Here is a 12377-nt window from a genome sequence, read left to right on the forward strand (position 1 = left end):
TAAAGATCTAAACCTGCCATTTTGCAGATAAGATAATTTTCCATGTACCTCAGAGTGGCGTAGTGTTGGATTAAGTTAAATCTATATTCAGTGATTATATTACATGTTTGATAGTAAACAATTGCTTGATTGCATTTTGATTTAATTTTAGCAAAAGAAGCAAAACCATTTGACATTTATGCCAGCATGTCTTTGTGAGAGTAATGATCAGGGTAATTTTGAATACCAAATATACTCTACTCTATTTAAACGTAAGTCTTTTAATATCATTTTTATGGATAACCCTAAACTTTGAATGTATTTTTTTTGGCAATGTCTTTGAAAACATTTTGAGTTAGAAAGTAAAACAGTTTAAACAAGTATTCTTGTGGCAATGCAATAGCTCCATACATGGCTTTTAATCAAAAACAGCAACAGCAAAACGTGAACAGAAGAAAAGCATCTCACATGTTGTTGAATACCCACAGCACACCTGTAGTTTGTGTCTTACTTTGATTATTGACATTTAACATGTGATTTGAATACATTTTAATGCAAAATGTTCTTTTTTTTGCACTGAAAATAACAAAAGATGCAGTTGACTATTTTCATGAATTCATAATGTTATAAGATGGAATATTTCAATATTTGTTTTTGAAGTAATCTGAAGTTTAGGATCCGTTTTTACCCCCAATTCATTATATGAGTTAGTCCTGTCTAAGGTGTTACTGCGAATGCCAATTGGACGAAAGGAAAATTAGATCTATGAAACCCTCATCCCAACAAAACTTTTTTTTTTTCTTGACTGTCTGTAGTGACAGTAATATTACATCAACAGCATGGTAATATCTAAATATATCTCAAGGTAACCAAAGGTCTCCGTGAGAATAATACTGTTTAAAATCATATAATCTATTTGTTTATGTGTGGCACTCTACAATATTACTTGTGGGTAAAGTAAGGTCAAGGGTGAAGGAGCTGCAGTTTGCACATGCGCAGTAGGATATCCCGTACGTGCTGGGCTCTTCTAGTCTGCGCGAGCTTCCTCCTGACAAATCTCACCGGTTCTTGTGTCTAGCTGTACCGCATCATGTTCAGAGCCGCCGTCCGACTCTCGGTCTCCGGTATACGGAGCCTAACCCGTACGCAACCAGGAAGCCAAGGTATTCGCTTACACACTCATGTTATCTGAGTATTATTTTATAAAATGTGGTTTCCTCTAAAATTGTCGGGGTGAAGTTCTTGCGGAAATCAAGCGCCGGTGGACACACTGCAGTCTATACTCGGCTAAGCTAGTTAGCTCAGAATGGGTTAGCTAGTGTCACTATCACTCTTTAAAACACACTGAAGAGTAAGTAAGCAATGTATACTTTCGTTCAATACAGCTAGTATCCTGATAACCAGTGGTCGTGCTATTGTGGAAGTGCCCCAGTGTTTAGTTCTGCAATGGTTATTGTCATACATATTGTCATACAATGTTGTCCTTGCCATGACCCAGATGGAAGGTCTGAACTGGGGCCCTGTGATTGTGCCGGTGATGCTTCTTGCTAACATGCTAACCGAGTTAGTTGTTCTGTTCCGTCAACTAGTCGCGAATGTTTTCACTGCAAAATGGTTTGGCACAGCCTTTAACACCCAGTAAATACACACCACCGTCTTTTTGCCGTGATGTTTGAATTAAGACGTAATTTGTGTAACGTTTTCTCTGTAGGGCAGTTAGATAAGACGTGTAAATCCACTATAGATGAAGTATTATTCACAAGAGAGAATAATAGGCTCTCGCACGAAGCAGTGTATATCAGGCTGCTACGTGCTGGACCATCATATCGGAATGATGGCAGTGATCCAGCTGAGTCAACATTACAGCTGTCCTTTACTAACTTCATTCACGACATACATATCCTTGACTGTCTACCCTTGTAGCTTCAACATCGCACAACGCTAGATGCCACTGTGGGTGTCTGATTTTGTTCGGACAGTTCGGTGAAAGTATCTTGTTTTATTGTGTAGCTCTCTTGGCCTCGAGGTGTTACTCGCATGGGAAGCAGGAGACTGATGAGGAGTTTGATGCCCGCTGGATCACTTATTTCAACAAGCCAGACATTGACGCGTGGGAGCTGAGGAAAGGTAAGTTATAGCAGTCACACCAAATCACTCAAATATAACAGGAGAGTGAAATTTAAAAAGGGGAAAAAGAATTGATGGTGTCCAGCGGCTTCAAGGCGTAACATAAGGAAGTTATTTTACACAAGTTTAGTAAATAATAACTATGAGTCAACAGAGATTTGTCAGCTGTTTGTGATTTGGTGAGAGGTTGGATTTTTTTTCAGCACCCATTTATTAGCATTTTATAACATGTGGTACCGAGTACTGCATTAAGGTTCCAATGTAGATAAAGCAAAGATTAAGAGACTGAACTTGGACATTGTAAAAAAATTTAGGAGGAAGCTACATAATTATTGGTTCCCGGGCAAAGTGATCAGTGTTGTCTCAATAACTTACAAGAGAGTGGGCTCGAAGTATTCCATACCGGTACTCTACAGTTGATCGTTTCAGCACTGACTTTACGATGTGCACATCTCATACTTAAACTCATACTTCTTTCTGCCTGACACAAAAGGAAACTTAAACAGCTCTCATCTCCCATAAGTAATTGACCAAAGTCTGTCCAATAGAAGACAACTTACTCCATTTCAGGGGTTCTTGGATCCAGAGTTGTTTGTCTTTTATTTTTGGTCATTAAGATAGGAGCTATTGACTCAATTGTTTTTGTTTTTTTTCCGTTTTGAGCTTTGAGGGAGCAACGGGCTGCATGCAGCTCTTCTGCAGTATATAATACACTTTTTGGACAGTTGAAAATGAAAATATATGTGTTGCCAAATGTATGTGGGCAACTGTTTATATAACTGGGCAGCCTGACAAAGTACTTAAAATGTGGGGGAAACCCTGGAGGAGGATTCCTGTGAGTAGCATGCTGGCTCTGGAAAAGAGGGAAGAAAATATTGAGACGTACTGTGTTGAATCAGTTTATCTGCTTCTGACCACACACACAAAAAATCTTTAATCAAATCTCTCCTTTTGTTGTTGGTTTGGAGCTTTTAATGATATTCACAAAAAACTTTTTAGTGAGATGTATTGTTAGGTTAAAGAAAAAAAATCAGATTTTTGTCTCTGCTCTGCAAATAAAGTGCTGAATCCATTTTCCAGGAATGAACACGTTGATTGGGTATGATCTGGTACCTGAACCAAAGATTATTGAGGCTGCATTGAGAGCCTGTCGGAGATTAGACGACTTGGCCAGCGCAGTCCGAATTTTGGAAGCTGTGAAGGTGAGAGACAAGGCACTTCGGAGAATATTGCTGGCCACCATCTTTTATTGTTTGTAATCATCAAGAAATTATTGTGTTTTTCCGTTTAATTCCTCAGGACAAATCCGGGCCTCATAAAGATATCTACCCATACCTGATCCAGGAGCTGCGGCCAACACTAGACGAGCTTGGCATTTCTACACCTGAAGAGCTTGGCATTGACAAAGTGTAGCTGAGTAAGCGCGGCGCTTCTCTAACAAGTCGTGTTTTTCCTCCTCCGAGGTGTTTGATGAGACAAAGCTTTAACAGATGTTTTCGTTCGTTTCAGGCCAAATGACAGAAGACGCCCCCAGGTCACAGAACCCTTGTATTTAAATGTTTGCCTCATCAAATGCGTGTGATATTTAATTTGGCCTTTATTGAGTTCTTTTACTTGTAAAATATGGATGAACATAATAAAGGAAATGTAAATTAGAGTGTCACAAGTATATTGGAATATTTTCTTGACAGTTTGAGGACCTTTTGAAGCAATGCTAAATAAAAGTTGCTCGAACAAAAGCCGAGCGTCGCCAAATCGTACTGTATGAGCCAACTGTTTGTGCAGCTTATGGTAAGAGTAATGTTTTGCCACCAGGGAGCAGCATTGTCTCGTGGATGTAAAAATAATTTTACTGTAATGAGTGGTCTTTTTTTTTGGTTTGTTTTTATTTCAGGGAAAATTTACTTGATGGTGAAATAAATTTTTTCAAATGGCAGCTGGTCTATTGTAATCACGAACAAGTCCTTAGGATATTGAATATAGATTTTTATTTTTTTCAAATGTCACATCAAAGCTCAGTTAAAAGGCCTTGATCAGAAAACTGTCAGAACCTATGAACATATGCATAAGTTAGGTCTCAAGTGTCTGAGAATGTAATTGTCACATGAATATGTGTGTATATATATCGGTGATCTGTTGGATAGCCACAGTGAATTAAAAAAAGTCATGACTGCAGTGATCTTCAATCATATAAGTCACGTGTCAAACTGAATGTTATTTTTTTTTATTGTTTGTTTTGTTTTTTATCAAAACATTTTAGAAGTCCAGCAAAGGTATTCCCTCAATGTATATTTTCACAATATACGGACCAATGGAACGTCAGAGAACCCGTAGCACGTGATGTTGATTCACTATATGTTTCCATGACTGAATTAGTGCTCACGAATACTGCAGAAGGGTTTTCCAAACGTGAACAAGACCACCCGGTGAAGCCTCCTCATTGTTCTCAGTTTGGAACGCAACACAAACACAGTTTCCACTTGGTGTGTTTACGATTTCCTCCAAATCCACGAGTGCTCCCTTTGCCTTCTGGACGGGTTTCGCGGTATCCTGTAATCAGTCATGTCATGTCAACAGCATCTTCCTTGAGCTTTATATAGATTTGTGGGAGGAACTAGAACCACTTATTCCCAGGCAAGCAGAGTGACCACACGGACTATGTTTCAGCCGTGAATAGAAGCACTTCAAATGTTCACCAAATAAACCCCGAGGTTGAGGATACAGTTTTGGGTTCATTCTGGTCTGTTGCCTACTTGTTTCTGCTGTTTGTTGAATGTATGGAAAAGTCTTTAAATCACGAATAACCGTTGATCTATTTCTTAAAAACAATGGTGTTGCAAAATGCCATGTTAGTCACTTAGGTGAAGTTAGTTTTAAGTTGGATATTCGACAGACATTCGCAAGCAAGCCGCTCCAACATTTCAAGTGCACCCGTATTGCAGACTTTACAGTAAACACACGGAGAGGACGACTGCAGCGTGTTCCAACTTCCTGTTTTCAAAATAAAATAAAAAGGAAAAAAAAAAATTATATTTAAAGCAGAGATGAGCGACTGTGTATAAAGTTATTGAAAATTATGGACAGAATTGAATTGTAAAAATAAAAGGTGTATCTCATGTAGCAAGTGTAGTTACATGACCCCAAATGATTTGGAGTCAATTGATCACATGACCTGGAAGCTATTGAGCAAAAATGGCCGTTTTCATTTGGAAACTAAAACCGGGAGCTCCGTCGACAAAGCTGTGGAGCCAGATAAAGGCCACAAAAATGCAATAATTGACGGTTGTAGATGAGGAAGAAGCCTCGTGTGTTTTCATTAATGCAGTTTTTTTTAAATAATTCCTTTTTACCAGTTCACTTTCCTGCCAGCCTCGTGTGTTTTCATTGAGATAATTCCTTTTTACCAGTTAACTTTCCTAACATGGGCTGTTGTTCCCTCTTGACAAACATCCACAATTCATAGTAGTCTTTGCCGAAACCCGCGATTGAACCAGGGACCTTCAAATCTTCAGTCTGATGCTCTCCCAACTGAGCTATTTCGGCAACACGAGGCTTCTTCCTCATCTACAATAGTCAATTATTGCATTTTTGTGGCCTTTATCTGGCTCCCCAGCTTTGTCGCCTAAGCTCCAAGGAGCGCGCTCCGGTTTTACTTTCCAAATGAAAACTGCCAGTTTAGCCCTGTGTGGCCGAAATAGCTCAGTTGGGAGAGCATCAGACTGAAGATCTGAAGGTCCCTGGTTCAATCCCGGGTTTTGGCAAAAACTACTATGAATTGTGGATGTTTGTCAAGAGGGAACAACAGCCCATGTTTGGAAAGTGCACTGGTAAAAAGGAATTATCTCAAAAAACCTAGATCAATGAGGCTGGTAGGAAAGTGAACTGGTAAAAAGGAATTATCTCAAAAAAGCTGCATTAATGAAAACACACGAGGCTTCTTCCTCAGCTACAACAGTCAATTATTGCATTTTTGTGGCCTTTATCTGGTTCCCCAGCTTTGTCGTCCACGCTCCACAGAGCGAGCTCCTGATTTTACTTTCCAAATGAAAACGGCCATTTTGGCCTTTTGTAGCCAAAATAGCTCAGTTGGGAGAGCATCAGACTGAAGATCTGAAGGTCCCTGGTTCAATCGCGGGTTTCGGCAAAGAGTACTGTGAATTGTGGATGTTTGTCAAGAGGGAAACACCGCCCATGTTAGGAAAGTGAACTGGTAAAAAGGAATTATCTCAAAAAACCTAGATCAATGAAAACAAACGAGGCTGGTAGGAAAGTGAACTGGTAAAAAGGAATTATCTCAAAAAACCTGCATTAATGAAAACACACGAGGCTTATTCCTCATCTACAACAGTCAATTATTGCATTTTTGTGGCCTTTATCTGGCTCCACAGCTTTGTCGCCAAAGCTCCACGGAGCGAGCTCCCGATTTTAGTTTTCAAATGAAAACGGCCATTTTGGCCCTGTGTAGCCAAAATAGCTCAGACTGAAGATCTGAAGGTCCCTGGTTCAATCCTGGGTTTCGGCAAAGAGTACTATGAATTGTGGATGTTTGTCAAGAGGGAACAACAGCCCAAGTTAGGAAAGTGAACTGGTAAAAAGGAATTATCTCAATGAAAACACACGAGCCTGGCAGGAAAGTGAACTGGTAAAAAGGAATTATCTAAAAAAAACTGCATTAATGAAAACACACGAGGCTTCTTCCTCATCTACAACAGTCAATTATTGCATTTTTGTGGCCTTAATCTGGTTCCCCAGCTTTGTCGCCTAAGCTCCAAGGAGCGAGCTCCTGGTTTTACTTTCCAAATGAAAACGGCCATTTTGGCCTTTTGTAGCCAAAATAGCTCAGTTGGGAGAGCATCAGACTGAAGATCTGAAGGTCCCTGGTTCAATCCCGGGTTTCGGCAAAGACTACTATGAATAGTGGATCTTTGTCAAGAGGGAACAACAGCCCATGTTAGGAAAGTTAACTGGTAAAAAGGAATCATCTCAATGAAAACACACGAGGCTGGTTGGAAAGTAAACTGGTAAAAAGGAATTATCTAAAAAAAACTGCATCAATGAAAACACACGAGGCTGGTAGGAAAGTGAACTGGTAAAAAGGAATTATCTCAATGAAAACACACGAGCCTGGCAGGAAAGTGAACTGGTAAAAAGGAATTATCTAAAAAAAACTGCATTAATGAAAACACACGAGCCTTCTTCCTCATCTACAACAGTCAATTATTGCATTTTTGTGGCATTTATCTGGCTCCACAGCTTTGTCGCCTAAGCTTCACGGAGCGAGCTCCCGGTTTTAGTTTCCAAATGAAAACTGCCAGTTCAGCCCTGTGTGGCCGAAATAGCTCAGTTGGGAGAGCAACAGACTGAAGATCTGAAGGTCACTGGTTCAATCCCGGGTTTCGGCAAAGACTACTATGAATAGTGGATCTTTGTCAAGAGGGAACAACAGCCCATGTCAGGAAAGTGAACTGGTAAAAAGGAATCATCTCAATGAAAACACACGAGGCTGGTAGGAAAGTGAACTGGTAAAAAGGAATTATCTAAAAAATTAATGAAAACACACGAGGCTTCTTCCTCATCTACAACAGTCAATTATTGCATTTTTGTGGCATTTATCTGGCTCCACAGCTTTGTCGCCTAAGCTTCACGGAGCGAGCTCCCGGTTTTAGTTTCCAAATGAAAACGGTCATTTTGGCCCTGTGTAGCCGAAATAGCTCAGTTAGGAGAGCGTCGGAAGATCTGAAGGTCCCTGGTTCAATCCCGGGTTTCGGCAAAGAGTACTGTGAATTGTGGATGTTTGTCAAGAGGGAAACACAGCCCATGTTAGGAAAGTGAACTGGTGAAAAGGAATTATCTCAAAAAACCTAGATCAATGAAAACAAACGAGGCTGGTAGGAAAGTGAACTGGTAAAAAGGAATTATCTAAAAAAACCTGCATTAATGAAAACACACGAGGCTTCTTCCTCATCTACAACAGTCAATTATTGCATTTTTGTGGCCTTTATCTGGTTCCCCAGCTTTGTCGCCTAAGCTCCAAGGAGCGCGCTCCGGTTTTAGTTTCCAAATGAAAACTGCCAGTTTAGCCCTGTGTGGCCGAAATAGCTCAGTTGGGAGAGCATCAGACTGAAGATCTGAAGGTCCCTGGTTCAATCCCGGGTTTCGGCAAAGACTACTATGAATAGTGGATCTTTGTCAAGAGGGAACAATAGCCCATGTCAGGAAAGTGAACTGGTAAAAAGGAATCATCTCAATGAAAACACACGAGGCTGGTAGGAAAGTGAACTGGTAAAAAGGAATTATCTAAAAAATTAATGAAAACACACGAGGCTTCTTCCTCATCTACAACAGTCAATTATTGCATTTTTGTGGCATTTATCTGGCTCCACAGCTTTGTCGCCTAAGCTTCACGGAGCGAGCTCCCGGTTTTAGTTTCCAAATGAAAACGGTCATTTTGGCCCTGTGTAGCCGAAATAGCTCAGTTAGGAGAGCGTCGGAAGATCTGAAGGTCCCTGGTTCAATCGCGGGTTTCGGCAAAGAGTACTGTGAATTGTGGATGTTTGTCAAGAGGGAAACACCGCCCATGTTAGGAAAGTGAACTGGTAAAAAGGAATTATCTAAAAAAAACTGCATTAATGAAAACATACGAGGCTTCTTCCTCATCTACAATAGTCAATTATTGCATTTTTGTGGCCTTTATCTGGTTCCCCAGCTTTGTCGTCCACGCTCCACGGAGCGAGCCCATGGTTTTACTTTCCAAATGAACACGGCCATTTTGGCCTTTTGGAGCCAAAATAGCTCAGTTGGGAGAGCATCAGACTGAAGATTTGAAGGTCCCTGGTTCAATCCCGGGTTTCGGCAAAGACTACTATGAATTGTGGATGTTTGACAAGAGGGAACAACAGCCCATGTTAGGAAAGTGAACTGGTAAAAAGGAATCATCTCAATGAAAACACACGAGGCTGGTAGGAAAGTGAACTGGTGAAAAGGAAGTATCTCAAAAAAGCTGCATTAATGAAAACACACGAGGCTTCTTCCTCATCTACAATAGTCCATTATTGCATTTTTGTGGCCTTTATCTGGTTCCCCAGCTTTGTCATCCACGCTCCACGGAGCGAGCTCCTGGTTTTACTTTCCAAATGAAAACGGCCATTTTGGCCTTTTGTAGCCAAAATAGCTCAGTTGGGAGAGCAACAGACTGAAGATCTGAAGGTCCCTGGTTCAATCCCGGGTTTCGGCAAAGACTACTATGAATAGTGGATCTTTGTCAAGAGGGAACAATAGCCCATGTTAGGAAAGTGAACTGGTAAAAAGGAATTATCTAAAAAAAACTGCATTAATGAAAACACACGAGGCTTCTTCCTCATCTACAACAGTCAATTATTGCATTTTTGTGGCATTTATCTGGCTCCACAGCTTTGTCGCCTAAGCTTCACGGAGCGAGCTCCCGGTTTTAGTTTCCAAATGAAAACGGTCATTTTGGCCCTGTGTAGCCGAAATAGCTCAGTTAGGAGAGCGTCGGAAGATCTGAAGGTCCCTGGTTCAATCGCGGGTTTCGGCAAAGAGTACTGTGAATTGTGGATGTTTGTCAAGAGGGAAACACAGCCCATGTTAGGAAAGTGAACTGGTAAAAAGGAATTATCTAAAAAAAACTGCATTAATGAAAACATACGAGGCTTCTTCCTCATCTACAATAGTCAATTATTGCATTTTTGTGGCCTTTATCTGGTTCCCCAGCTTTGTCGTCCACGCTCCACGGAGCGAGCCCATGGTTTTACTTTCCAAATGAACACGGCCATTTTGGCCTTTTGTAGCCAAAATAGCTCAGTTGGGAGAGCATCAGACTGAAGATCTGAAGGTCCCTGGTTCAATCCCGGGTTTCGGCAAAGACTACTATGAATAGTGGATCTTTGTCAAGAGGGAACAACAGCCCATGTTAGGAAAGTTAACTGGTAAAAAGGAATCATCTCAATGAAAACACACGAGGCTGGTTGGAAAGTAAACTGGTAAAAAGGAATTATCTAAAAAAAACTGCATCAATGAAAACACACGAGGCTGGTAGGAAAGTGAACTGGTAAAAAGGAATTATCTCAATGAAAACACACGAGCCTGGCAGGAAAGTGAACTGGTAAAAAGGAATTATCTAAAAAAAACTGCATTAATGAAAACACACGAGCCTTCTTCCTCATCTACAACAGTCAATTATTGCATTTTTGTGGCATTTATCTGGCTCCACAGCTTTGTCGCCTAAGCTTCACGGAGCGAGCTCCCGGTTTTAGTTTCCAAATGAAAACTGCCAGTTCAGCCCTGTGTGGCCGAAATAGCTCAGTTGGGAGAGCAACAGACTGAAGATCTGAAGGTCACTGGTTCAATCCCGGGTTTCGGCAAAGACTACTATGAATAGTGGATCTTTGTCAAGAGGGAACAACAGCCCATGTCAGGAAAGTGAACTGGTAAAAAGGAATTATCTCAATGAAAACACACGAGCCTGGCAGGAAAGTGAACTGGTAAAAAGGAATTATCTAAAAAAAACTGCATTAATGAAAACACACGAGGCTTCTTCCTCATCTACAACAGTCAATTATTGCATTTTTGTGGCCTTAATCTGGTTCCCCAGCTTTGTCGTCCACGCTCCACGGAGCGAGCTCCTGGTTTTACTTTCCAAATGAAAACGGCCATTTTGGCCTTTTGGAGCCAAAATAGCTCAGTTGGGAGAGCATCAGACTGAAGATCTGAAGGTCCCTGGTTCAATCCCGGGTTTCGGCAAAGACTACTATGAATAGTGGATCTTTGTCAAGAGGGAACAACAGCCCATGTTAGGAAAGTTAACTGGTAAAAAGGAATCATCTCAATGAAAACACACGAGGCTGGTTGGAAAGTAAACTGGTAAAAAGGAATTATCTAAAAAAAACTGCATCAATGAAAACACACGAGGCTGGTAGGAAAGTGAACTGGTAAAAAGGAATTATCTCAATGAAAACACACGAGCCTGGCAGGAAAGTGAACTGGTAAAAAGGAATTATCTAAAAAAAACTGCATTAATGAAAACACACGAGCCTTCTTCCTCATCTACAACAGTCAATTATTGCATTTTTGTGGCATTTATCTGGCTCCACAGCTTTGTCGCCTAAGCTTCACGGAGCGAGCTCCCGGTTTTAGTTTCCAAATGAAAACTGCCAGTTCAGCCCTGTGTGGCCGAAATAGCTCAGTTGGGAGAGCAACAGACTGAAGATCTGAAGGTCACTGGTTCAATCCCGGGTTTCGGCAAAGACTACTATGAATAGTGGATCTTTGTCAAGAGGGAACAACAGCCCATGTCAGGAAAGTGAACTGGTAAAAAGGAATCATCTCAATGAAAACACACGAGGCTGGTAGGAAAGTGAACTGGTAAAAAGGAATTATCTAAAAAATTAATGAAAACACACGAGGCTTCTTCCTCATCTACAACAGTCAATTATTGCATTTTTGTGGCATTTATCTGGCTCCACAGCTTTGTCGCCTAAGCTTCACGGAGCGAGCTCCCGGTTTTAGTTTCCAAATGAAAACGGTCATTTTGGCCCTGTGTAGCCGAAATAGCTCAGTTAGGAGAGCGTCGGAAGATCTGAAGGTCCCTGGTTCAATCGCGGGTTTCGGCAAAGAGTACTGTGAATTGTGGATGTTTGTCAAGAGGGAAACACCGCCCATGTTAGGAAAGTGAACTGGTAAAAAGGAATTATCTAAAAAAAACTGCATTAATGAAAACATACGAGGCTTCTTCCTCATCTACAATAGTCAATTATTGCATTTTTGTGGCCTTTATCTGGTTCCCCAGCTTTGTCGTCCACGCTCCACGGAGCGAGCCCATGGTTTTACTTTCCAAATGAACACGGCCATTTTGGCCTTTTGGAGCCAAAATAGCTCAGTTGGGAGAGCATCAGACTGAAGATTTGAAGGTCCCTGGTTCAATCCCGGGTTTCGGCAAAGACTACTATGAATTGTGGATGTTTGACAAGAGGGAACAACAGTCCATGTTAGGAAAGTGAACTGGTAAAAAGGAATCATCTCAATGAAAACACACGAGGCTGGTAGGAAAGTGAACTGGTGAAAAGGAAGTATCTCAAAAAAGCTGCATTAATGAAAACACACGAGGCTTCTTCCTCATCTACAATAGTCCATTATTGCATTTTTGTGGCCTTTATCTGGTTCCCCAGCTTTGTCATCCACGCTCCACGGAGCGAGCTCCTGGTTTTACTTTCCAAATGAAAACGGCCATTTTGGCCTTTTGTAGCCAAAATAGC

The 12377-nt window shown here is 41.1% G+C and overlaps 1 protein-coding gene across 2 annotated transcripts in view; it reads left to right on the forward strand.

The window, feature by feature from the left end:
- Positions 1-4300, forward strand: part of cox5aa (cytochrome c oxidase subunit 5Aa) — a 131219-nt gene extending 126919 nt beyond the window's left edge. The window contains exons 2-6 of one of the 2 annotated variants that reach the window (XM_075470107.1): positions 1050-1142; positions 1990-2106; positions 3187-3308; positions 3406-3523; positions 3616-4300. In XM_075470107.1, coding sequence (XP_075326222.1) covers positions 1070-1142; positions 1990-2106; positions 3187-3308; positions 3406-3519 — 426 coding nt within the window. In that variant the 5' untranslated portion in view covers positions 1050-1069 and the 3' untranslated portion in view covers positions 3520-3523; positions 3616-4300. Of the gene's footprint in view, positions 1-1002; positions 1143-1989; positions 2107-3186; positions 3309-3405; positions 3524-3615 lie in introns of those variants that run through there. The other variant, XM_075470106.1, reaches the window with a different exon arrangement.
- Positions 4301-12377: the final 8077 nt, after the last annotated feature.

The sequence above is a fragment of the Odontesthes bonariensis genome, chromosome 7 (genome assembly GCF_027942865.1).
Source record: "Odontesthes bonariensis isolate fOdoBon6 chromosome 7, fOdoBon6.hap1, whole genome shotgun sequence".
NCBI lineage: Eukaryota > Metazoa > Chordata > Actinopteri > Atheriniformes > Atherinopsidae > Odontesthes > Odontesthes bonariensis.